This window comes from Zonotrichia leucophrys, chromosome 4 (genome assembly GCF_028769735.1).
Source record: "Zonotrichia leucophrys gambelii isolate GWCS_2022_RI chromosome 4, RI_Zleu_2.0, whole genome shotgun sequence".
Lineage (NCBI taxonomy): Eukaryota > Metazoa > Chordata > Aves > Passeriformes > Passerellidae > Zonotrichia > Zonotrichia leucophrys.
In genome coordinates this window covers 42,551,643-42,579,194 of record NC_088173.1, presented here as the reverse complement: position 1 = coordinate 42,579,194, position 27,552 = coordinate 42,551,643, and the positions used below count along the sequence as shown (strand labels likewise).

The following is a 27,552-nucleotide window of genomic DNA, read 5'->3' as shown; positions in this document are numbered from 1 at the left end:
ATGAAAAATCCTTTCCTTAGGATTTTTCCTCCTGAGAAGCTGAGAGGCCTCAGGAACAAAATGTAAACAATGGTTACCTGCTGCTGTGGAATGCAACAGGTGCATCTGTGACTGGCCCATGTTGGATGTTTGTAATTAATGGCCAATCACAGTCAGCTGGCTCGAACAGAGAGCGGAGCCACAAGCCTTTGTTATCATTCTTTGCTATTCTATTCTTAGCCAGCCTTCTGATGAAATCCTTTCTTCTATTCTTTTAGTATAGTTTTAATGTAATATATATAATAAAATAATAAATCAAGCATCCTGAATAATGGAGTCAGATCCTCATCTCTTCCCTCAACCTGAGACCCCTGTGACCATGGTCACATCTAAGATCTCTCACAGTCTAAGCCACGTTGCGCTTGTAAGATTCCATGAAACTCCACACATACTGTTAATGACTTGTATAATTGGTTCTTTAGGATGACAGGCAAAGGCTCCCCTGGCAAAGAGGAGTAAGAAAAGCAGCAGAGGTGACAGAAAAAACAACAAGCGGTGTCAGGTGTTCATTCATTACTTACATAATGTGGCCTAGATGTGTGTAACTGTGTGAAATCCTGCTCCTGTGCATCAGCAAAAACTGTGGTCACACAGGACACAAGGAAGAGGGAGAGGTCAGAGGATGCCCAAAACGGTGACATACAAATAACAAGGAGAGACAGTAGTTTTCTGTTGAATAGTTTATTTTTGCATTGCCTTCATAGCGCAATTAAAGCAATCTTTAAAATTCACTTATTACAAATGTTTGTCAAGTCTGTTTTTCCCCAGAAACACCTCTCTTGCTTCCTTGCACATACGCCCAAACACACTATAAAAACCCCATTCATAACATGAAAGGAAGGGCAAACATCATTCATGTAAACATCTTTCTTGTAGTTATCCATTTTTAAAAGTCATGAATAAACCTACAGATGTTCAGTAAGGCTCATAGTTCGAGTACAAATGTCATAAAACACCTGTCAAGTACTGTACACAAGTTGAATACTCCAGGGTTAACTGTTAACACATGTACAAGCTTACCCCAAAGATTATTCTTTAGCACTTAGTTCTTCAGAACAGAAACACCCAGTAATTATGGGCTAGAGAGTATTAAAATAGCAGAAGGCCCAGCAGAAACTGTTAAGTAATACACAATTTTAGTCTGGTTCTTAGCTCAAAGTTAAACTTGTTACAGCTGCAGTAGGAAAAGTTTTCTAGAAGGGAATCTACAGGAAGGAGGGATGGGTTGTTTGTAGGGTATCATGAAGAGACAAGCTGAGAGGTACGTCCTGGAAACGTGACTAGCCTTACTACTGCAATTATTTATGGCGGCTGCATGTAATGCTGCATAAATACCTCCCCAAAGAGCAGAAACGACCATTTGTAATTTTAAGGATCATTTGTTGCATCTCCCCTAAAAAAAAAAAAAAAAAATTATCTACTTACTGGTATTCAATTACACTTGCATCTTACAAAAAGACATCTCTTTAAATCTGGTTTAGATCTTAGTGGAACTTTTTTTTAAATAGTCTTTCTACCATGAAAATATTTCATACAAACATCATTTTACATACAAATGTTAAAACCTGTGAAGCGGGTCTTCCCACACTCATGATTTTATGGCTTGAACTTTTAATTGCTTATAATTTTTGTACAGATATTTCTCCTAGGGGAAAAAAAGAATTACAGCAAAATGGTAAAGAGAAGAAAGGGCGGGAAGGTCTACTGCCCGAAGACAGAGGAGGGTCCACTCAAGACAGTGACCTTAGTGTTCAAAGCCTTTGATCCGGGACAAGTAAACATGCACCTAATCTTGCACCTCTTTTTTTTTCCTTAAAAAAAAAAATCCCTTATAAGACTGCTTAGAAATACTTTGTCCAACAATACAGTTCTCATGATTCCATTACATGAAACATAAGGAACAAGTTCACTGCAGGTGAAACTCATTTGCACTTGCAGATGAAGCTGCTCCCACCTGCTTTCCTTGCTTGGATGCCCTTGGCACACAGCAGTGCAGCGGAAGTGAGGAACAGGCAGCACCCCAGCATAAAAGAAAATACTTCAGTACCACCGTGTCCAAAGCAATTTGGTTTTTTTAAGTGCTTGGAGGTGAAGCCCTCAGGCACCCTCAGGCACCCACAGCTCCAGCAATTCTGCTGGGCCACAGGAGAACAAAGCAGCAGATACTTGGCTCTGTGTAATGTTACCTCATCACAGCAGCAGCATTTTCCTAAAGACCATCAAACTGAGTGAAAGGACACAGATCAAAGAGGTCTCTGGGACAGAAGCAAACCCCGCTGCACCCCTGGCACAACCCAAGTGGTGAGCGCTGGTTTGACTGGAGGACAAGGGCAGACAGCTGGGAAGGAAACAAAACAGTGTCAATTTCTGTAATTTAGGAGTTTCTCTTAGCAGATGGGATATGTTGGCTACTCTGTTCCTCCAGTGCCTGACAGAGGCTGAGAAATCCCTGACAGAGCTCTTGCTTCGTATAGCATGTTGCTTCCAGCTCCTAGCAACATGCTACAAGACCCCTGGGAAAAAAACTCACTGCCATCTGTGTGCCAAGGAGAAGCCTGCCTAGTCACTCCCAAAACATGCAGCCTCACCTCATGGCCTCCCAAAGCTCCCAAAACCTCCCCAGGAGCTTCACCTGACTAAAAGCATGGGCCATCCTAGGAGATACTAGGAGGTATCATGGCAACTGTAGAAAAAGTCAAAAAACTCTCACAGCTGGAAAGTCATTTCCATGTATCTCCTTTGACTTTTTCAGCAGTCAAAATTTACAGGTATTTACAGAGGGTAAGTTTTTTATAATTACTACTTTTTAAAAAAGGGAATAAAAAGCCTTTTCAGGTTTGTTAAAAGAAAATCAGGATCCCCAAAAGTAAAATTATAGCACAAGACTCAACTTCAGACATCCCCTCCACGGCCTAAGCCCTTTTTCTTCCTTCTTTACCAGCGGTGACCCCAGGAGCAGGCAGCTCTGAGCTGCAACTTTTCTGGCTCTAATCTCCAACAGCAGCCACTTCCAGAAAACAAAGCCTCTGTATTCTTGGTGACAAAACCCTGTGCTGCCATTACAGGAAGATCCACTTCAGATTTTAGTTTTTAATAGACAATCAGCAGCCTCCAATACAGCGTGACACAGGCTTCTCATAAAGGAGCTCAAGTAACCCTCCCATCACAGAGAAGCCATGTTCAGCACTGCAGACCAAAGGCAGATTTTGGGAACTGATCTGTACCTCAAAAATGCATCAATTCCAGGTTTTCCTATGCTGTTCTTTATTCCCAGTGGGTATCTCGAGAGCCAGATGCTCACTCAGGCTCAGCTGACAGCCACCAGCTCTCCTCCCAGTTCAGTACCAACAGGAAAGGTCTTTGGCCAGACTCTAAAAAGTGGAGCTTCTTTACTTATTGCATATTCACCAGTAGTCAGCTGCATCCTACAGACCCAAGAAGATTGCTGTGCAGGTGATACTTCCTCTGCCCCAAACAAAAACCACGGCTGGGTGTGGGTCTTTGTCTATGGATGTCACCACACTACCAATGAGGAGCTTGGTGAAGCTGGTCTTGCTCTCTAGTGAGCCCCAGAGAATGAGCTGCAACACACTGACCAAGTTAAGGCATTATTTGGAGTTCTGTAACTAACCTGTGTTTGAACCAGGGGATGCCAGCTCGCCCCTTGGAAGGACACACTGAGCTCTTTCACCACCCAGTGGCAAAAGCCATCTCCACGCTAACAGACCAAGAAGAGAGAGAAAACAAAGAAGAGTTAAAAGGCTTGGTCCTGAATCAAGCCAAAGCAGCTCTGCAATCACAACTTTTACAGAAGGTTCATCCCTGAAGAAGGGAGTTATAGAAGGACCAACAGATTTTACAGAGCTGAGAAGGACAGCAGAGATAACAGAGACAACAGCCACAGCTGTGGCGTGCTACCTACCAGGCTACACACATGTACAAAAGAATCTGCTTGACTCTCACCAATTTTTTTGAGAAGACACAGGACACCTCAGTGCCTTTTTTTCCCTAGAATTCCCTATTTTAGGATACAATCTTCAAGCCTGATGCACAAAGAGCACCTATATTCTATTTATCTCAAAATCAGGCAATATGAAGACTGACAAATCTATTAAAACATAAGCAACTCCACACAGGAGATTAGCAGAGGAATCAGAGACTGATCAGAAAGGAAGGCAAAGGAACTCTAGAGATCAGAACATTTTAGACACAATTCCCCAGTGAGCACAGAGAGGCCAGCAGTCCAAAGCAGGTTATAGAGATTGTGGAAGTTACCATCCTGTCCCAGCAGGGTTCAGTCACATCTTCCCTCTGCTCTTTCCTGCACCTAAACTCAAGCCTCAGCTTTGCAAACTTCACGGCCCTGGTGCAATAACTCCCAAGATACACCTAAGAGCTCCCTACCAGAGGCTGATGACCTAAAGTGATGATCCATGGGCAGGAAGGGACAGATGAAGTGATGCGTATTTCTCTTTGAGGATCACTTAGTGAAGCTGAGCAGCTGACTGACCTCTGCCAACTCTCCATCACCTGTGAGGTTGGCTGTGCCTCTGCACACTCAGGTGAGTCCCTGACCTGTCACCTCTGCCGTGGGCGGGACGTGGAGCTGTGACCTGAGTGTCCAGCACGAGGAGACGGGAGGTGTCACAGCCCATGTGCAGATCCCTGCTGAAAGAGTGCCACAATACCCTGAGCCTGCCTGTGCCCGCCTCAGCACATGCACAGAGCGACTTCTGTGCAAACCGAAATGATGAGGGGATGGAAAATGGTTGAGAGAAGCCACGGGGACTGAGCAGAGCCCAGGCTGTTATGAGTAATTCCCAACTTTCCTCAGGTACCAAAGCACGGATTCTCAGACTGCACTTGACAGCAGCCTCATCCTTCTAACCTGCAGGTACCCAACAACTCTCCCTGCCCAGCTCCCCAGACAGCCAGATGCCTCCAACAGCTCAAGTAAGAACCAAAATGTGTTGCAATAGAAAGGTAGGTCTGATTCTCAAATAATTTATGTTACATATATACAAACTTTTTAAAACTACAAACATTTAAAGAAAGTGTTGCAAATGCATTTGAGTTTGTCCTAAGCTGCTAAACCCAAAAGAGAACATCAGAGTCCCAGAAAGACTCCAGTATCCAGATCAAGACAATGCATGATTTCTCTCTTATATAGCATTAGGCAAGACGAGTACAGTATCTGAAAAAAGAGACAACTTCCCTAGCCCTGAAAAACCCCAGAACATAGCCCTGCAGATGAATATTCACAAGCCCCCACTGCTGGCTGCAACAAAGCTATGGATTGACTGCTGTTTATAAATGAGCATTGAGTGATGTTTTTACATTCATTGTGTGTCTTTCAAAAACAATCTTTTAATATCTTTTCTTAAAAAAAATAATCTTCTTTTGATACCTCATATCATGTTAATTCACTGTGTCATAAACCAGAACTACTAAAAGATGGCTATAAGGCTATGTTGTTCCATCAAGTGAACATCAAGTGAAAAGATACAGCTCTCCTTCACCAAGGACTACAGCCTGCCCCCAGACACATGCACCTCCTTTCAGAGAATCCATGGAGATCCAAGCATCTTTTGCCTTGAGAACTGGCCACTTGAACAGGTGAAAATACACAAACCAACTCATGAACACGGATGCAAGTCATGTGCTTGCTGTCCAGAACATGTACTTCTGGAAGTCTTTCAACAGCAAGTCTGTTTTCTCCTTTTCACAAAATCTTCATGCAAAGAACAGCTTCGTTTGCATGTCATAATAATAAATTAAATAAAATAAGCCAGCCGTACAGGCTAGATAAATATTAGGTTTAGACATGTTGCTATACTATTTAGAGAGCCACAGAGACCAACACACAGCACTCTCACATACACACACAAGCCTTTCCACTAGTTAGAAAGGATTTGCTCCTGCAAAAGAGGATTTGTAGAAAGAACAATGTTCAGACAAGAGGAAAGGGGAGTTAAAACCCAGCCTCCTATATGCTAATAAATAAACTGCTCTATTGCAAGATTCAGATCAAAGATTTAAAAAGGCAAAATTATGCTACTATTAGAGAATATCAAAATATTACTGTTATCATCACAAGTGGCATATATGCAAAATGCAGTTGCACAATAATGCCTAGGCAGGTAGAGAGCAACACTATAAGTCTGCTGACTAAAAGTGAACAATACACCCATTTTAGTTTCTTCCTAGTCTTTTGGCATCTTTGCATATGGTGCAAAAGCAGAAGCTACCAAAGAATACCACATCTTGTATAGAATATTAAATAATTTTTTCAGATAAGACTGGTGCAATGCTAGCTAATTTTTAAATCTGCTATGAGTAACACAGTTAAACCTAGTTAGTATCCAAGGAACTTATCTCTTAACACAGAATGCAAGGTTATGATGCAACAGCATGAACAATCCCTGGTTGTCCAGTTTTCAGTATAAAGGTAGTGCATAGATCCAAGTTTCTGTTTCAGTTTGCTGAACGGAGAAGGTGCTCCCATGTCACTTTTGCTGGGCAGCCTGGAAAGCTTTCAGTTCCAGCTGGTACCACTCTGGTGCTTCAGGCCCATTCTGCCCCACAGGGTTGTGATCATACCCATAAGCCACTGTCAGCTCCTCATCCTTCTCCACAGCCCTGATGGTACGGATACACTTGATGGGCCCAAAACGAGGATGAACAAACCTAGGGAAAAAACATCTTTGCTAGGCTGTCAATTCCCGTACTCTGCCAGCCCCTTGAACAGCTCCAGAATTCACTCACTTCAGAGCATAATCTGATGTTGAATTAGCAGACTTGAGTCAACCTCATAAATATTTAAAAATATGAGCAAAAATATTGATTTATCAAAGCGTTGGCAGTTCAGCAAATACAGCGTGGTTCTAGCCAAGCTAGGATTTAGAGAGCTGCGATGATGCATTTTACAATCCAGAAGCAACTCAAAGTTTGTGACAAAACGAACAAGTTGCAAACTTCAAGATCCTCCATGGCAAGTCCCAACAGACATCAAGGACCATAAGGTAGCCCATTTCCAACTCAGGTGAGCAGGAACTCCTCCAGTGCCTCAACTGTTACTCCCAGCCCAGCCCTGCTGCTCCCCCAGCTGCCCAGGGACCCCTATGAGCCCAGCCAGCCAGGTGCAGCTCCCACCCTCAAACTCAGGGCTGTACTTACGGTTCATAGGTGCAGTTGGGAGTGAAGGAATGGTTGGCCTTGTGCCCCAGGGAGGCACAGTACTTGGCAGCGTGGTTGTAGGGCTCTGGCACGTCTATGACTGTCTCATCATCCAGGGATATTGTATTTCCATTGAGGGCCCAGTCTCTGCTGTCTACCTAGTTTGCAAGGCAAAAATCCAATGTCTGTGTGTAGGAGGGATCAACTTTGTCAGCGGTTTGAAAGCCAACATTCAAAATATATGCAAATAAAGCTTTTCATGGGTGTACGTCATTGGAAAGAACAACACACACTTTTAAAATCTATACATAGGTGAGCATGCACTTTCTTTCAAATAAACTCCACCATGTTAAATCTAGGGTGGGAAGGCAGTAGGTGTTAGATCCTACTATGAAAAGAAAATTTCAGGAGGAGCAATGAAAATTCAGACTGACTTTTTTCTTTTCTTTACCTCCTGGTGTGTAATTCGCACTCCGTTATAGAAGGACATCACTGTACTGGCTTCTGCTGCTACTTTTGAAAACAATCCTTCTCCAGCACTGGAAATGAGGGAGACATCCACATACACCCTACAAGAGGAACAGGGCATGGAATCTGTGACTGGCTGCAGTTTTAATTTTCAAGAAGCACAACACTACTAGGATAAAGCCTAATACTTCAGTATAACAATAAAGCTAATAATAACAACAACAACAAAACAAAATTATTATTATTATCATGATCAACATCATAATAAACCTCTTTATGGAACTCCTTTCTTTCCTCTCTTCCCTATGTTCTTTCTTCCATATGTTCTCTCTATTTTGTCAAAACTGAGATTTCATGGAAAGTTTTGGCTGACTTGGAAAACTTATATATTTTTTTTAAGTGCCAATCCACTATTACTCCACAATGATGGCTTCAATTCAGGAACGCCTTCAATAACATTCCAGAACCCCAGAAGTCCCCACCAAGCTGGGGTTGCTGGTATGTACATGCACTGGGAAGCAGGAGTTCTCAAGGTGATGCACCACATCTTCAAGTACTCAATGCAAATCAAAGCAAGAATTTTACTAATCCCTTGTTTAGATATTTCAGAGTATCAGAAAGCACATACAGTTGAGGTACACACAGGGCTTCCATTTTACAAACCTTTACACATCCTTTAAGTTTTAGATGAGAAAAGGCTTGCAAAATTAGACTCTAAATAGGTAACAGTAAAGAAATATGGGGAGAAGAAAAAGCATTTACCTCTCTGATTCATAAGGATCAGGAAGAAGGGCATTTGTAGAAATGCAGGATGAAGTGGATTTGTCAAAACTGTACACTGGGCCTAAAAAAAAAATCAGACATCAATGAAGGAAATCAACTAATTGGCAGTACTGAGAGTATACAATCCTTGACTTAATTAAGACATTGAAAAACTAAATTTTAAAGGCTGCAAAAAATGCTAAACTTCCAAAAAAAGGTATTGAACAGAACTGCACCTGCAAAAAGCCTTAAATGAGATACTGCTTCTTGATTATGTTTTTCCCCTCAACATTCTAGAGTAATACAAAAAGATGATAAATATGTTCTTCACATTACCAACTTGCAGAGGAGGACTGGATACTCCTCCAAAACTGACCCTCCTAGTGTCTCTAAACATAATTTGAAAGTAAAACAAAGCTTAAAAGGATATATTGAACAGCTCATTTAAAAATCCCCAAAAAACCCACAAAAACTTGATTACTTCAAATATGAAATATTTTTTAGCCCAGATCCTGAAGAGACTTCAGCCAGAAGATAACATTTAGTAATCAGAAAGCACGCTTGCTACAGTCCTCTATTTTTTGTCATTAATAAAGAACTTAGTGGTACAGCTGTAATTATACTCTTATATCCCTGTCCTCAATGCTAGAGGACTATCTTGGACATAGATTAAGAAGAATGTGAAAATAAGATGGGGGAAAAACCCCACAGAACAGAACAGTACAATGTCTGATATAAGGCCTTTGCCCCTGGTGCCCAGGATCTGTTCTGGCTGAAGGCAGCTTCCTCCTGAGCGTAACTTCATCCTCTCTATGAAGCACAATCATATCCTCCTACAAAGTAAGTTTTAAGTTAAATTCTGACTTGCTATCATAACTGAGAGAAAATAAACTCCCATGCATTTGCCTGTCAATACCTTTTCACTGAGCTCGATGTGCCTATTTCGTGTCAAATGAGACACTTTTTGCTAGAAGAGCAGTAAATGCATTAGCAGTCCCCACTTGTTACTGCAGCTTAACCCACACTCCTCCAAACATCACAAACACCTCAGAACCACAAACCCACCCCACAACCACAGGTTCAAGCAGGTGGAGAAGGCCCCACCCTACCCTGTGCACTTCACCGCCACTTTCTGCCAGCAGGACCAGACACACAGAAGGGTGCTGGTGAATCACACCATTACACAACGACTGAATCTGGTTCACTAATTCCAGTCTCAGCCCAGCAGCGCAGGTGCCAGAACATTCACAGTGCAAACACTGACTTGCACAAACCCAGCTGACAGCTACAGCCAAACCAGGGCCTCACTCTCCTCCTGCAGTTATTTCATTGCAAGAAATGCTGCAGCACCATCACCAGGGTGAATGGAACAGGTTTTCCACCTGGTACAGAGGGCACTGGGATGTGTGACAAGCAGGACTGTGCCCATGAGCACAGCAGTGAGAGAAGGGCCATGAAATGCACTTGGGCAGGACCACACAGGGGGCATTTCCCAGGACAAACACCATCCTCCTCTGTGACTTGGAGAAAGGGCCCCTCACTAACAGCCTGTGTCAGCACAGCCAGTGTCCAGTGAGGAACACCACAGGAACCAAGCTGTCTGCAGCAAAGGGCTGGCAGCAGGAGTACAAGTTTGTGTTAGCTGAACTTACTGCCTGGAACTACTTCAAATTGAGGTTTGCCATCCTCAACAGCTGTCAGAGTTGCCAGTTTTGCTTCTATCATTTCTCCATCTATGAACCTTCCAGAATATGCAGTCTTTCCATCAGGATACACATAGGCTATTTTCTCTCCAGTCATCTCCCCATCTTCATTCACTTCTCCCACAAGGCTGCCTCCATCCTGAGAGCACAGGCAAGAAAGAAAAGGCAAAGCATTTAATTATACTTTACTATCCTTGATGCCTAAGATTTTTAGTTTTTTATATTTTTCATGCATTTGTAGCTTCTATTACTTTTCCTATCCTGTTCCCCTACATTTAGGAACAATATGCTAGCCTTATAAACACATTCCTGAAATGTTCTTTAGTCTTACTCCAAGAAGAGTCCCACTTACGAGGATGTTCTGTTTTCCAACAAGATTCTGGACCCGACATAACAAAAGCGGGGCAAAAGAAGCCTGGGGACTGCTTCCAGTGGGGCAGAACCCAAGCACTTATTACCTAATCAACTAACCTTTTAATTGGACAATACATGATAGTTACACTAATCAACAAACCTTAGAAAATAATGAATTTACTGTACCATGTACAGTTTTTGCCATATTGAGTACCTGACAGCTTTTCAATAAAGGTCTGCTTTTATATTCACTAATGCTGCTGGGAATTCTATTTTCTAGGCAGCATTCAGAAAATGCAAAGGGCGGTCCGGCTTACCAGGTAATAAATCCAGCAGACGCCGTGCCGGATGTTGTCCTTGTACTGCCCTTTGAAGATGAGCCGCCCGTCGCTGTCGTACTCCTGCGCCGGGCCGTTCAGCTCTCCGTCCACGTAGGTGCCATGAAGGACCACGCCATCCTCGTAGGTGTAGATTCCCTGCCCTTGCAGGGCATCATCAACATAGTATCCCTCCAGGGTGCTGGTGAAGGGAGAAAGAGAACAGCACTGGAAAACTGTTCGCCTCTCAGGGGCGAACCCAAAGCCCCAAAGCGCTGGAACACCGAGGTGAAAACCAGACACTTGTTTCTATGGAGCTCCAAAGGCAGCAAACAACTTACAGCACCCTTTCATCAGGGTGTGCTGCACAGACACTGAATCACTCTTCTCCATCACATGCCTGGCATTTTCTGTAGGCTGAATAGTCAGCAAATGGACACTCCTGGTCAAAGAAGGAGCTCTTGCTCAAGCAGGCCACTCTCACATTAGGATTCTCTACCTGCTGTGTGTGGACCTTTACTGACGTGTCTCTGGAGAGAAGAAACTGAGCTGCTGGACACAGGGAATGAACTGCAACCTGCCACAGTTCAGCATCAGCACCCCAGCAATACGTACAGGCCCTGATAAAACCAGCCCTTTTTCATGCATTTATCTTAAAATCAAACACAGCCTGTCAAACAGAACTAGTGCTGCACTTGGATTTAAACAAAGAAACACTGCATTTTGGTTTTGTCTTGCAAACCCTTTACTACCACCATAAAAGAGGATCTATTCAGATATTTCTTTCTCATGTTAGGATTAAAATAAGGGAACACAACCTGTTTAGCTTTTACTTCAGCACACTCAGCTAACATCCAGCTGCCAGCATACACATATTTTCACTGCAGAATTCTTTTTCAGAGGCAGACGTCTCAGGTATAAGCTGACCTAGTGTCTGTGAGCACATGACTGTACATGTTTTACCACACAGATTTGCAAGAGTTGTGGAAGAAATGTTTCTTCAGAATTCACTTTCTTGCTTCTAAAGCCCTGTGTTCTGTTTTTATGTAACTTTGGCAAACTGGATGAGGTTTCCATGGGAAAATATATTACAGTAAAAGCCTCAGTGCACACCAGATGCAAAACAACAAGGGGCAGGAAAATTACTTTTCAGTCAAATGGATTTCTTGATCCATGTTGCTACAGAGCTGCACAGACAGCTATGGCACTACAGCACGGGGAACAATGAGAGAACCACCAGACATCAGTGCCCTTACTTAACTATAAATGATGCCACTTTCCCCTCTAATTTATCACAGATCACTAGATTTTAATTCCATTGTAGTGACAACAGACACAGCGTGCACATGTAGGATTACTCTTTAAAAGAAGCAGCCACCCTCAGTTTTTGCAGTCAAAAATTCTGTCTTGTTACCTTTAATTGCACTAGTTGAAGTTAAAACATTGCTAAATTGCAACAGCGCTTCATCCCTGGAAAGAATATATTTTATTTTAGTGTAACCCAAACTTTTATGTTTTCTCTCTTTGTATTAAGCTCCAAGCAGTGACCAAAAGATCCATCTCATCTAAGGAAATCCAAAGGATGATACCTTAAGAAAGAAGTCTATGTCCACCAAGATCACCTAAACAGTCAGGTTCAGAAACCTTTATGATGTTCAGAGTTTCTGAGCTATTTCCACCCTGCTCCTCACTTCATTATAAGTTCCCAAATTATGATGCCTGCAGCCAGATACAATAATTGCAACTAAGACCTGACCAGCACAAAGATGAATAAATAGCTTCTGTGTCTTCCATAAGCAAAACCTTTTTAATACAAACCCTGAACTAGCCTGTATTTCTCTGGTTTCCTTCTCAGATGATCATACTTCTGACAACATAAATTCTACCACAGTCAAGATTGATCAAATGTACCATCTTCCCATTATCCACTATGCCCTGAAGGGATGGAAGATACTTCTTATCTAACAATTAAACCAATTATATGGACTGGGGGAGGAAATACTTACTCCAATTTCCTTCCAGGGATTAAGTTAATATCTATAGAGACTGATCCATTTATCTCTCGCTCCCTCTATATGGGAATAGGGAAAACTTTTTCCCTAATAAGAATAGTTTTCTACTGAGTTCTGGGAGATGTCAGTTTACAGGAGTTTCCAATTAGGGAGGAAGGGCAGCTGCAGCTCTGTGCCAAGCACAGCTCTCATGCCTGCCTTTGCAGTGCAAAGAGTTCTGCAAAATACACTCCAGAACCACTGGCACCAAGGAAAATTCAAGTCCACAATCCAAAACAGGGAGTATGCCAGAGGGCAAACTTCTCTCTCTTAAAGAATATGCTGTGATTTGTTGCATTTTCTTGAAGGGGAAGGAAAAAAACAACTGATATTTCATAACAGATTTCCATTCCCTTAAAGAAACAACAGGAAGGGGGCAGTAATTTCAGTAAAGGGAAGTTTCCTTTACCAAACAAGGCAGCCAGGCAGCCAGTGCTATTGCCCAAAACTCAGAAATGAGGATGCTGACAGTGCAGCCAGTCCTGTGCTTGACAGGACCCAGCTGCTCCCCAGCAGCAGAGGAACAGCAGGACAGCTGTCAGCCTTTACTGAGCAGCCTGCCAGGGAAACACACCACGAGTGCTGAGCAGCCAGCTTACTGCACAGCATCCTGCAAAGGGAGAGCTGTTCAGAGACATTCCTGATATTTATTGCTCATCCTCATGAGCACTCAGCCCTGCCCATGGCACACTTAATGGAAACAGCAAGTCCTGTTTTATGCCAGGTCATTCTTACGACGTCATGATTCCTGAACCAGCCATTTCAGAAAGCAACTTAGTCTTGCAAGCTGGACATAGACAGATAAATGACATCTTCAATAATTAGCTCGGTTAAGGGTGCTTTAGCTAACTTAAAATACAGAAAAGTTAATGAAAACATCCCATTTTCCAAAACCACATTGCAGACTATTTTTGCATATTTTCATTCTGCTAGTTTCTGAAGACATCAGTGGTCAGCTATTCTAGTTTTCTAAGGAAAACTGAAAGACCAAAAAAAAAAAAAGAAGGAAAAAAGAGTGGGCAACACTCAAACAGCACAACTGACTCTTCCCAGGAAATGCTGCCTGTACCCTGGATTACATGGAGGAGCAACCCTACAAACACAACAGTGGGTCAGTTCCTCTGACTGTGCAATCAGCAGCCACTCTGCTGAGATCATCCTCCAGCACAGAAACATGATGTACATGTGTCCATAGAGATGCTGCAGAACAACTTACACCAAAACTGTTTTAGAGAACTCAGCTGCTGGGCAGTGCTGATTTTCAGTTACTCAGAGAAGATTTAATAAGGCCACAACCAACAACAGTGAGGAATTTTCTTCATCCAAGCTTGGAGGCTTGATCCCTTTCTACATCACTGAATAAATATATTATGTTTCTCATGAAAAAACCCCACAATGCCCAGTATGAAGCAAGTGCAAAGGCAAGTACAGACAAGGAGCTGACTCACTGAGACAGCACAATACCTCTGCTCCTGCTCAGGATTTTGCTGAGCAGGAAGAGAGCAGATCCAGCACGACTGTCAGTTTAACAGGCGCTATTCAGAGCCTCACCAACAGCTGCAAAACCACGAAGAATTGTGTCATTTTATACATTTGCTGCTCCCTCAGAGGAAGTTCTGAGCAACTGCACACAGGAGGGCCGCAGTGGTGGTGGGGGGAAGGCTTACAAGGTGGTCATAATGAGGATCAGAGAACAAAACAATGCACGGGCATGGACTAGCCCAATTTCACAGTCACAATTCCCAGTGAAGAGAAGGGAAATGATAGGGGGCTTTCTTTCAGAAAATCATGCCACAAGCAACTTGCAGAGGATTAACTAGAGTTGCTAACAAACCTGTATTGAACTCAGTCCTTTAAGTGATAAACAATTTGACAAAGCAGAAGGCAAACCTCACTGTCAAGGTCCTGTATCTGTGCGTGAGGGCTGGCACAGGGAGCTCCTGGTCCAGCTGCACTTTCTATAAGGCAAACAAGTCCACCTGAAGTAACAACCTTTGATGTCCAAGTCATTGTCAGCATGGTTTCAGTAGTTCTGACCATCTCCCATTCCTTATGATTTCTAATCAGCTCATAACTAGTCAGTGCTAAAAGAGCTCACACCACTGCATTCTCCCTCCAAGGAACAACTACAGGCACCTCATCACACACAAAGCCACCACAGGAATGGCTGCAGCAGCAGCAAACTTTCCAGCTACAATTTTTAACGAGAACTCTTATCCAGGAACTCAGCAGTATAAAATCAATGTATATTAGTTTTGCATCACTACAAGCAGAAGGAAGAATACAGAGGAAAAATCAGAGTGTACCTTCCATCAAAAAAGAAGAATTTGCCACGGCCATTCTTTTCTCCATGCACAAAATTTCCTTCAAATCTGTCTGTTGATGAGTAGGTTACTGTACAGAATCCATGCGGCAGCCCATCGTCATCTAGATGCCCTGAAATCAAACCCAAACAAAGAGCAACAGAACACACGAATTATTATGCAAGATTTTATATCTGCTCTCATTATGTAGCTACTAGAAATGCAGTAGCTCCCTAGTACAAAACAGTAATCCAGATCATTGCTGTTAGGAGCAGTGATCAGACATTCTGTACAACTGACGTTTGTACTTGTGTATCACATAGCTTTAAATAAAAATAACATATAAGGATAAAAGAAAAGGGATGAGAGACAGGATAGAGAAGAGAATAAGCAAAACTGGTTTCTGAAAGAAACAAGGTTTATAGTATTCTAACTTGTATGAATATACATCTTCAAAAGTATTAGAATTCTTTATCTAAAACATGTGTTGGTGAGAAAAGGATAAAAAAATGTTTGATTTTTTTCTTTTGATAAACACGTGCCTTATGATAATGTGGGTGTGCCACTATACAGCTGTATTCACAGGAATTTAAAGAAATAAAAGTATGTAATATCCATAATGCTCCACCCTTGCCATATGTCAGTCAACGTGGTATTAAATATTTTAAATGCTGCTCTCCAGTGCCCTTCCTATGTGTTCACTTTATATCCTGTTCCTACCCCCAGCCATATCAGTTTTCCCTATTATCACTGTTGCACAGAGGGAGAGCAGAGACAACACACTTGGATGCTCACCTGCATGGTTTGTGTTTTATTGAATAAAAATGGCCAACTCTACTAAGTTAAAGCATAATAAGGCATCTCTAATTGCCTCTTCAAAGCCAAAGGAAAACAACAGAGAAGTGTTTCAAAGGATGGTTACTGCCTGGTTTGGCTGTGTGGGCTCTGGCTGCAGAGCTCAGCAGGGCTGCCCTCAGCACAGGGACACACTGAGCGGGTGCTGCAGCTCCCACAGTGACATTTTATCAGGTATAAATTTTGCATGGAAACTGTAAAATAAATAACAGCGAGCCTATACTTCTTTTCTGCTATGCTTCTAACCAAACTGACTGCCCCAGTCCCCTGGAGATGCATACACAGCCTGTTAGAGATGAGAGACAGTGCCTGTGTCCACTTCTGCGGGCTTTGGGGCAAGCTCTTCCCTGACCAACTCTGCCCTAAGCTGGAAAGGTCCATCACCAATACGGAAAGGCAGAAACGAACATCAGTGTGAGGGGACTGATTTACAGCCCGGGCTAATGCAGACAAAACCAGGCACCTCAGTACTGCCAGACCTGGGCTCTGGTGCCCAGACAGGGAACAGGACGGGCACACTTTACTGAGCATGGAAATGCACCCAGAAAAGCGCACAGGAGAAATAGCAGGGGGGAATCTGCACTCATCCAGGAGCCAGGGTTCCCTCCCTCACCCTTCCCCTGCATGCTCCACCAAGCTCCTCTCGCACCTGCACATGACTGTGCTCTCACTTCAGGTCCCTACACCAAAGCACACTGAAAACAGTTAAAAGCTTGAGAAGCCAGTAAATCCAATCAGGCACTGATTATCAGTTCACAGTGAGAGAAATAACAGAGTAAAAAGAGGGCGCAAAAGGTGGAAGGGAAAAAGCTTTATCACTAAAGGCTTTTAATTACTTTGAAGAGGAACTCTTTAAACAGAAACTGCTCTTTCCAAAGAGAAAACAGGCTTTTTTCCCCTCCCATTCTGTCAGGACACCCCTTTTTGTAGAAAGGACAAATTTTAGCTAAATTTAATCAATTATTATTAATGGTGAAACATTTAATAACCAATAAATTAATGACCAATTTAACTAAAAGGTCAGTAACATTTCTGATACGGACACCTCTTTTAGACCAAAAACTATGTCAACATGTATAGTTTTAATTAAAAGCCTTTTAAAATAAGTTTTATCAATATAGAAGGGTACAGTGGTGTAAGTTAACGAACCCTAAACAATACAATTCCAATTTCCCCATCACTACAGGGGCAAAACTTTTATAAAACACTTGGATTAAAAATGTACACTGATAATTCTGGCACATCATATCATTTAAAAAAACACCCAAGGCAACAACAAAAACAAACTCTTGCAACTTTGCTCTCTGTGACTATTCAGCCTTGTCAGGATTTTGCTGGAATGCAAAGCCCAACACAAAAGCTGCCATGTCTGTACAGAGAACACACGTCAGGCCTTTTGCACAGCAGGATACAGACTACCTCGGGGATTTAAAATGGTCAGCTTTGATCCAGTGCCCTCTATACAGGGTCTTAATCTCAGCCACAATACAAAGAATCCAATTATTCTAATGTGCTAGAAGCTTCCCCTATTAAAAAAAAATAAAACCATGCCCCCACCACTGCAACAAAACAAGAAACACGGTCTCTCTTAGTCAACAACATGGGGAAAACGCAATTTCAAGTTTCATAACATAAATACAACTTTTTTTTTTTTGCATGGCTGAGGCCTTCACCTCTGTTTCAAATTAAGTCAAATGGAAAAAATCCTCATTATTTCATGGGGAGCAGTGCGTTCTACTTTCCTTCCTCACCACTCTCCTCCATTTGCAAAAAATAAACCCAAAACGTCTAAACATATTTTTAAATGATTGTAAAATCTCACTTTTGTTGCTTCATTAAGGGTCTCCCAAGACTTCCTCTTAAACTCAGACAATGAACTTCCCAAGAAAAGGAGTTACCCTGATAGGGGCTAGTTCACAATGAAGTCACTTTCTGAAACCACTGATGTATACAAACCAAAGATAAAGCCCTTTACTGTCAGTATCCCTATTACTTAACAGATGACATATAATGTGTATCATCACTAAAAGATTCTGGCCACAGAGATGCCAGATGGACGTTTGGGGGATCACAACCATAAACCAAACTGCCCCCAACCAAAGTGGAAGTGCTGATTGCTGTATTTCTAACTTCCTTTGGGTAAGTGCAAAATCCTGTCCATCCCCAAAGAGCATCCTGCTTCTGTCTCACTCAGAGAAACACAAAAATTCATATACACTGCTGAAAAAAAGATGCTTTAAAAATGTGTTTCCTTAGCTCACAGAGATGCCAAACAGATCCAGGATACAGCAGATCACTTTATCTGGGATCTAAGGATGAAAACACTATGAGTCCTTGCCCCAGACAACTGCAAGGCACAGATCTGAGGAGCTGGGAGGAAAGGCAGTGGCAAACCACATCTGTAAGGGCACAGGGCACAGCACAGGAAGGAGATGGTTGGGCAAGGTGTGACTGTTCTCCACGGTGCCCTCTCTGCGAGGGACCTTTGGGGAGCCTTTGGTGCTTTCCCTCAGAGGGAGATGCCATGCTTTGTTTCCCTGCTCCCAGAAGCCTGATGAAGCGTGCTGGGGAGCTGCATCCCCGCCTGCTAAGGTTTCCACCAGTAATTCACTTCCAGGGACAGGTGCCTCTGTGTTTAGAGCTCTTCAAGGGTTAGTTATCCACACGTGAGAGTGAACTGCACACAGAGGGTGTATATTAGCTATAAGGCGGCCAACCCCGCTCCCATACGGACTGCTCCAGCCCGGCTGTCCATGGATATGGCAACAGTGTCTTCTCGGAGCCGCTCTTTCATTTCCCTTCTCCATTTGCACGTACGTGACTGCATCCCTGGGCTCTCCCCGAGGATGGGCATCGCCGTGTCCCTCAGCCGCCGGGGGCAGGACCGGGCACCGCCCGCACGGGGGCACAGCAGCGGCACAAACCACGGCCGTGACTGATCCGTGACAATGGGAGCGGAGCAGCCGCCATCCCCGCGGCCGGGGCGCGGAGCCTCCGGCTGTGGCGGAGCGCTCGGCGGCGGGAGGCGCCCGGAGCGCCCGCCCGGTACCGGCGCCAGCGCGGCCCCGGCTGTCCCCGGCCGAGCTCGGCCACGTGCGGGGCCCCGGCCCGTCCGTTGCATAAGCCCACTGATGTCACGCGCTGCGCCCGACCCCGGCCGCCCAGCTCCGGCGGCCTCCTCCGCCGCCCCCGCCCCACGCCCCCGCAGCTCCTGCAGCAGCGCCCGGCGGCGGCGGGCCCGCTGCCCGAGCCGCGCCACACGCACCTTCCACGATCTCCTCCAGCGTCTCCTCGTCGCTGTCCATGGCGGCGGCGGGCGCGGGCAAGGCGCAGCCGCGGTACCGGGGGCGGGCGCGCACCCCACGCCCCGCCTCCGGCACCGTCCCGGGGAGGGCCCGAGCGCCGCCCTGAGGGCGGGCCCGAGGGCCGCCCGGGACTGAGGGGGATGGCTGGAGCTGCCTGTCCTGGCCCTCGGGATAATGGCGACCTCTCTCTGGGTGAAAAACCTATTCCTGACATCCAGCCTAAACCTCCCCTGACAGAGCTTCAGGCTGTTTCCTCAAGTCCTGCCACTGCTCACTTGAGAGAAGAGATCAGTGCCTGCTCTGCTGCTTCCCCTCCTGATGAAGTTCTAACCGCACTGAGGTCTCCCCTCAGTCTCCTCCTCTCCGGGCTGAACAGACCAAGTGACCTCAGCCCCTCCTCACACAACTTCCCCTCCAGGCCCTTCACCATCCCCGTGGCCTCCTTTGGACCCTCTCTAATGGCTCCATGTCTGTTTTATATTGGGGCACCCCAAAGTGCCCCCAGCCCTCAGGGTGAGGCCCCCCCAGTGCAGAGCAGAGCAGAGCAGGACAATCCATCCCTTGCCCAGCTGGCCATGCTGTGCCCGATGCCCCCCAGGACACAGTGCCCTCCTGCCTGCCAGGGCACTGCTGACTCACCTTCAGCTTTCCATGGGCCAGGAGCCCAGGGCCCTTTGCACAGCGCTGCTCTCCAGCCTCTCATTGCCCAGTCTCTCCCTACACCCAGGGTTGGCCCATCCCAGGGGCAGAATCACCTGCTGAACTGTCTACAACTGATGATTGCTCATCTCTCTGATTTGTTGAGGCCTCTGGAGGGCATCTCTGACCTCCCAGTTTACTATCATCAGCAAACTTACTTAGCATTCCTTTGAGTCCTGCATCCAGGTCATTAACAAAGATGTTGACGAGCACAGGGCCAAGGACGGAGCCAGCAGAACCCCACTAGTGACTGGACACCATTCCTGTGTGACCCCATTCCCTGTAATTCCTTGTTCCTGCCCCGTAAGCCAGCTGCTCGCCCATCCCATAACACGGTTATCCAGCTGTGTGCTGGACATTTTGTCCAGAAGTATGTGACAGGCTGTACCAAAAGCTTTGCTGAAGTCCAAAAGAGTTACATCTACTGGCTTTCCTAGAACAGCTAGGTGGGATACCCCATTGTGGAAGGAAATCCTGTTGGACAAGCAGCAGTTCTCCCTCATGGTGCTGAAGGATTTAATTCACAAAACACACAGAATCACACTCCTGGATCTCAGGGCTGCAGGAAGGGCGACAGCCCCAAGGAGAGGGTGCAATTTTGGAGCTCTTCACCACCATGTCTCAGTCTACTGCAGGGGCCTTCCTCTGCACCACAGCTTGACAATATGCAGGCATACCTTAAAGGAAAGGCAGAGTGTTTCTAGGTCTTCCAGTCAGCTGTCTTGGGAGCACAGGAAGGGTCTCCATCCTACTGGAGGTGACCTAGACAGTCAGGGCTCTCTGATGGAATGAGGCTCCTTCAGCCTGGAGAAGAAACAGCGTCAGGGGGACCCAGCAGCAGCCCACCAGCACTTACAGCAGGGCTGCCATGCAAACAGGCTTGTCACAGTGCTCCACAAGAAGGACAAAAGACAATGGGCTTTCGGTGACTGAAAATATGACCTCAGACATGGCATACAGGGAAGTCTGCTCGCTGTGAGAGCAGCCAAGCAGTGCAGCAGATTGTCCAGAGAGGTTCTGCAGTCTCCATCCTTCGGGGCGTTTTAAGACCGACCCATTAAAACCCCAGGCAGCCTGAGCTGCCCTCAGAGCTGCCCCTCTGTAAGCAGCAGGCTGCAGTGGGGAACTCCAGAGGTCCTTTCCCACCTGAAGGTCTCACTAAGTCTGGGCTGAGTCAGCCACACGCTGCCAGGCAGTGCTGCTGGAGGCAGGGAATGCATCCCACCGGGAAAACGGGACAGCTATGACTTAACAAAGCAAAATAATTAGATATGTCTGCAGAAAGAGAGTCTGGAAATCTTTGAACTAGAATAATGAGGTTAGTATTTGATATGAGAACTTATTAATCTTGAGAGCTTTGGGGAGGATTTGATTTTTACAGAAAGCTTGAGCAGAACAGAAGGTCTTGCCTCTGTATCATAGGTGGTTATTCCACTGAAGAACAGTCCGTTTTGCTGTTTAGGAGAGAAGATTTGTGGTTTAAAGCCCACATACTTGAAACAATTCTGACCTCAATCCTCTGAAAAGGAAAGAGTAAATGTTGAGCACAATAGGAACCCCTATGCAAAGTCCCTGAAGAGACTAATTCATAATCAGCACATACACAGTGTTTGAATTATTAAAGGTGATGTGCTTAAGCTATGAACATTCCTAGTGGTCAGAAAAGAGATGAGGCTGTGGGGCTGGAGCTGAAGTAGGTATCCCTTTTACTGGAAGATAACAGGAGTTCCGGGAATACAGCAGAAAGCATGGAAGAGGACATGCTGTGACTTACACAAAGCGCAGACCAACAGACCTTTAAACACAGTAATGTGGTGAGTACTCATGGGGATATGAGCCAGCAGCACTCAGACTAAAAGCAGACCTTTTGGCCAAAATTGGAGAGTAAAAATGCTGAAGTTACAGGTTCTCCAAATACAAGAAATCCCCTCCAGGTGCAAGGTGCCCAGCTCTGTGCACAAGTTCTTCTCCTGCCTTTACCTGCATGACCACATACTCTTCAGAGGCTCCATGCCTTGTTCTGTGATTACAGTGCTGCCTTCTGCTCTGACCATTCCACATACAGCCTCAGGCCTTGCTTATTTTATTTCCTACTCTCCACTGCATACAAGGGTGACAGTGGTGAGAGCTTCTGAGCTTCCCTCTCCATGGCACCCAGCTTCCTCCCACATTAAATAACATGTTTTTGCAGCAGTGATGGCACTAGGCACGTTATCCTGCTGCAGCAGGAGAAGTAACAGGCTTGGCTGAAGCTATTAAAGTGTCCAGTAAATATCCAGTGCTGGTTGTCAAGAGTTCTTAGCATTACGCAGCATCTCAAAGAGTAATTTGCATTAACTTCAAATGCAGCTCTAAGAACAGAAGAGCAACCCTAAAAGAAAATGATGGTAAACACACTGTTTTAGCATTTCATGTTGGATATTAAGAAATGGGGGAAAGTTTAACATCAAACTAAGAAAAGCCCACCCACCTATTGCCCAGAGCCAGGCTGCTGCAGGAGAGTGCACTATTGTGGAGTGGAAAACAATCATGTTGGCCATCATCTGCCACCAGTTTTGTCGAACCAATGTGCCCACCTTGGGAGCCATCCCTAGCAAACTCTTAGCAGGCTGCAGTGTTTAGGGGTCACATCACTTTAGACTTGGCAGACTGCAGAGGCACCTCTAGGCTGGTGTTCAGATTTACAGCAAATTGTATCATGTCTAGGCTTCTGAGAGAGGTAAAGCAAAAGCCTGTGGGGTAGCACAGGCACCTGAAATTCAAGTGACAACTAGTTTGAATCCAGTTTTCTCATCTGCCAAATAATTAGTGGCTGGCTCCACATAGTGGTTTCTCATGTAATTTCTCTGAGTAGGGGTGTGATATTTGGTATTTTCTCTCTCAGAATAACATTGCATTACTTTTCCAGTGATGTGCCATTTGCAAGCCTGAGCAGTCTTGCAGCCTTTGCAAGCCTCTGGACAGTGGTGCAGTGAAAGCTGTCAGGAGTCCTTCAGGTCACTGCCAGTCCCACTTGTGGCTGGAAAGGCTAAGGCCTGAGTTGCTTACAGGGCTGCAGCACAGCTCCAGACCCAGTGTGCTAGAGTTTAATCCCAGCATTTCAGGGAATAATCCCTGAAGAATTCAGAAGAATTTCCGGGTAAAGGAAAAAGGCCAAAGAGACTCTTGGACCTTGCTGTTTGTTTCTACAACGCCCTTGCCAATATTTATTTGCCCATCTGAAAGTGAAGATTAATTTTCACCACTGACTGAAGACTTAAAGCTAAAAGTCTGCTAGATCTGTCTGCTGGAAGGATCTCATTTCAGAAGCTGTGATAAATGAGAAGTTTTCCTGTAAAGCCTTTGCTAGCATGTGTGTGCTGCACGGAGCTGTGTGGGTTTTTTATCACCTCATTCATCTATGACCCCCCTGTGCTACTCGGAGGTTTTGATTTCAATTGTGTAAGCATTGAAAGGAAGCCAAGCTGATCCACACAAATAATGCTGGACTGACCTACTGTAAAAAGCATGACTAAATTTCAAATAGAAACTTTAACACTTGTTAACAGCAAGATGAGTTCCTGTCTGCTTGCAGTTTTGCAATCTGGTCTCTCTGAGGGATGTGCAGAGTTAATTGTAGCTTTCCATTAAAACGTGATTCAGTAACTGGTACCAATTATCATTTCTGGGAACGATTTGTACTTCTGGGACCAGGCAATGAGAATGGAGAGACAGGCTGATGCTCCTTTGAAGGTGCCAGCACATGTGATTAGCCTGCAGCCCCAACAAAATCTCTCCTTGCCCTGAATGTCCTGCTGTTTCTCAGAAGATGTGTCACAATGCAGAGGCCATGAGGATACAGGTGCAGGGAGCTTTTCTCATCCTTGGCGTGCCACTGCATGGACGAGTTGTAAAAATAAACAAGGCAATGCACAGGTGTTTGAGAAGGCGGTGGAGAAAAAGAGAGAGGAGAGAGAAATAAGATTTCTCCTTCCTGAGGATGTATGTGTAATGCATAAAGGCAAACTCAGTCAAGATGTGATGGGGGCAACAGAATCTTGTCTGACTAGATTGTGTTAATCTGTACATGTTTGTTGTGGTGTGTTGCAATATCCTGTTTTACCTTCTCCCTTCCCCCTCGCCCCTCGCTGAGTGTGCCCTGTCAATCAGGCTAACATACCAGCAAGGCGTCGTGTGATAGGTGTCCCTAGTACCTTGAGACCCTGCCCCTTCACCTGGTTGGTGACTCACCTGTCCCCTCCCCTTCCCCTGTCCTGAGCTTAAAATGTGAATGAGACCATGCGGCTTTTATTCTGTTACCAGCAGTGGCCCAGTGCAGACGTATCTGTACTCATGGAATAAACATCTGGCTACCTTCTAGCAGAATCCATTCCCTTTCTCTCCACCATCGCCAGAAGCTCTCTCCTGAGGAGAACGGAGTCCTGTCTTGTGCCCCGCTGCACTCTGCCGCCAGCCAAGGTATCTCTGGGGTTAAACACCACAGTGCTGCCTCTGGCCAAGCAGCGAAGGTCAGAACTGGCCTAGGCACCATCTAACTGGTTATATTGGGATACATATTCCAATATATTGGCGTCCCTGTGGGTGGGCAAGCGACCCTGAGCCCAAAAACGGACTCGCAGTTCCTCAGAGAAGCTTCTGCCAGCCGTGCATCCAGCTGAAAGGAGCCTGGCTTCAAGACTCCCAGCTAGAGACTTTGGGAATACTCCCAGAAAAAGTTTCGTGGACTGTTCGGCGCCTTTGGAAAGCCCTGCTTCATTGTGGTGAGCACATTTTCCAGAGGGAGAAAAGGGCAGCCTCTCTTGCACCCATAGAGAGGTCCTTTTCCGGTGGAGACCTGCCTGCCTGTACCCAGCCTACAGCTTCCATTTCACGTGAGTATCTCTGCTTTCGGTAGAGCAGAAGCTCAAAAACAGACTCTGCCGCGAGTTCTGTTCCTTTTTTGCCTTTGCATTTTGGCTGCGCAGCCCCACAGACGAGAATTCATAGCGTTCTAGTTTAGCTTTCCTGCTGTGTGTTTCACTGTTTTTTAGAATTCGCGCCGGAGCGGGATCGCTCTCTGCCCTTCCCCCCCCGGCTCAGCAGCGTGTTCAGACACGTGTTAGGAGATTTTCTTTCTCTTTCTCTTTGCGGGGGAGGGGGGGGCTCTCTTTCCACGTGGCCGGGGGACCTGCGGGGTCGAGAGTGCTCTGCACACGCGGCGGCGGGGGGGGGGGCGTCCCGGTTTCGGCTGCCACGTGGAGTGGCTGCTGTCTCTGCTCCGCGGGGGTGCTGCATTCCACCGCGGGGGAGGCTTTGTTTCTGCCTGGGCTCGGCAGGGCGTGCCCTGCCGCTGCTGCCCGGGAATTTTAAAAGCATTATATACAGCTGCATTGTGAAGCTTTTGTCTGCTCGTTATCGCTTTCTATCTGTGGTTTTTTTTAGAAATTGGTAGCTGATTTTAGCTTTGTTTTTGGTCAGGCGGGATTAAGTACTCTGCTTTTTTACATCTATCATGGGTTCCAAACTTAGCATTGTACAAAGGGGAGTGTATTATGATATTGTTAGCATTCTAATCAAGAGTAATGTGAAATTCTCTAAAGGAAAATTGAAACAGTTTATAAGATGGCTTTTTCTGCAGTTCCCAAACATTTCCCCTGAAGAAATCCACAATATTCAATTCTGGGATAAAGTTGGGAATGAATTGATAACCTTAGGACAATCTGGCAAATTATCCTCAGCTAAATTTGTGTTCTGGAGTTTACAAATTCGAACAGCATTACTCAAACAAAAGGAAATGGAGAAAAAGCCAAATGTAAAGCCATGTGCCTCTGCTCTCCCTGTTCCTCCCTCTCCCTCTAAAACCCCTAAACCTCTTTCCCCAAAAAAATCCCGAGCACGTGTTAGCTTTTCGGAGAGCAGTGATGTCCAAAATGGCCCCCAGTCCTAGGGGGTGCACAAGATGGTGGGTGCCACGTGGCATCTTCCCAAACCTGGTCTTCTTCTTCCCAAAATCCTCTTAAGCATCCCAAAATTCCTGCCCCATCCCCTCTCCTCCTGTTCCTCGTGACACCTTCCCCCTCCCCCCGCCTTTCCTGCAGTACCCTCAGCTCCGCCCCTCTACTCCTGCCAGGGGGCGGCTGCTGACGTGATGTCACCAGGTGACCCCGCCCTCTGTTCCCACGGTATCCCCGCCCCCTGCCAGCCCCTTGACCCCGCCCCTTGTTCCCACGGTTTCCCCGCCCCTTGCCGGCTCCCTGTCCCCGCCCCCTCCCCGGGTTCCCACGGTGGGGACACACCCACTGCCTGTCCCCAAACCTGTAGCTGTGATCCCAATGCTTCTGATTCAAGGGATACAGAGCAGGGGACAGCAGACCCAATGCATGGTGCCATGTTGTCACTGGCCCCTGTTACGTTTCAGCCTGCAGCTCAAGCTGGAGCAGCCCCAACTGCTAATTGGAGTTCTTTTGGACGACAATTGATTAAAGAGATCTGTAAATCTCATAAAGAATATGGTCCACACAGTCCATATTTCCGTGGCCTTTTAAATTCTGAATTAAGTAGGACTATTGTAGTTCCACATGATTTAAAACAACTGTTTTCATGTCTCATGACATCCACGGAATTCAAATTATGGGAATCAGCATTGAAACAACTGCTAAAAGATGCTCTCCCAAGCTTACAGGCTGATCCAAACACAGCAAAAGACAACAATGGTAACCTTATTACTATTGACCACCTCTGTGGTGAGGGTCAATGGTCTTCTCCCTCAGTCCAAGCTGCTGCAATTCCTGCAGAAACACTTGAGAAAGTAAAGGAAGCAGCTGAAAAGGCATTCTTTTCCCTCCAACCTGAGGGGCCTTTTGAGCCCTATAGTAAAATCAAACAACTACCATCAGAGCCTTTTGTGAAATTTGTAGAAAGGCTAACTAGAGCCATTGAAATACAAGTTAAAAAGGAAAATGCAAGGGAAGCAATTTTAGAAGAAATAGCGTTCACAAATGCAAATGAACAGTGTCGAGCAGCAATCCTGAGCCTTCCTATGGAACCTTCCCCTACATTAAAAGATATGCTTCTAGTCTGTAACAGGAAAGTGCCTCTGATGAGTGTTGCTGAAGACTCCAGACCAAGGCTGCTGCCAAGACCACCTCAGCGTGTTGCTGTTGCCAGCCCTGCACCTTCTCTTTCAGCACAGCAGTACCCTGGGCAGCAGCGGAGACCGGCAATGGTTGAGCCCACTAAACCATGCCTGCTTTGTAATAAGCTAGGGCACTGGAGTAACCAGTGCCCCCTGAAAAGGGGATTTGATGAATTTAAAAATAGCAGGGGAGGAGAACTGCAAGCCCTCCCTGGGGGTCAACAACAAAAAAACGAAGAATAAAGCGCCAGCCTGCCAGGCGTGCAGACATAAAAGGAGCAGGCCAAGAGAATAAGGGTAGCAAAATAAATCAAGCGCGCGATAATATTAACATTTGTGTAAGTGAAGCAGGTGCTTCAAAGACCAAGTCCGCTAGTCCACTGTTAAATGTGAAACAAAATAACCT

The 27,552-nt window shown here is 45.5% G+C and overlaps 1 protein-coding gene across 4 annotated transcripts; it reads right to left on the bottom strand.

Moving 5' to 3' along the window:
- Positions 1-704: 704 nt before the first annotated feature.
- SETD7 (SET domain containing 7, histone lysine methyltransferase) lies at positions 705-19,408 on the bottom strand. 4 transcript variants are annotated; one of them, XR_010439919.1, is made up of 10 exons: positions 19,294-19,408; positions 15,177-15,306; positions 10,820-11,021; positions 10,098-10,287; positions 8,446-8,527; positions 7,667-7,784; positions 7,216-7,373; positions 6,640-6,726; positions 3,671-3,757; positions 705-1,432 (listed from the first exon to the last, which is right to left on the bottom strand). XR_010439919.1 is itself a non-coding variant. In XM_064711349.1 (9 exons), the coding sequence occupies exons 1-9, from the start codon at positions 19,331-19,333 to the stop codon at positions 1,408-1,410; spliced, it is 1,032 nt and encodes a 343-aa protein (XP_064567419.1). In that variant the 5' UTR covers positions 19,334-19,408; the 3' UTR covers positions 705-1,407. The 4 variants fall into 4 exon arrangements, 3 of the variants coding, with proteins under 3 accessions (XP_064567419.1, XP_064567418.1, XP_064567417.1); XM_064711349.1 differs by lacking the exon at positions 3,671-3,757; XM_064711348.1 differs by lacking the exon at positions 705-1,432 and having other exon boundaries at positions 3,585-3,757.
- Positions 19,409-27,552: the final 8,144 nt, after the last annotated feature.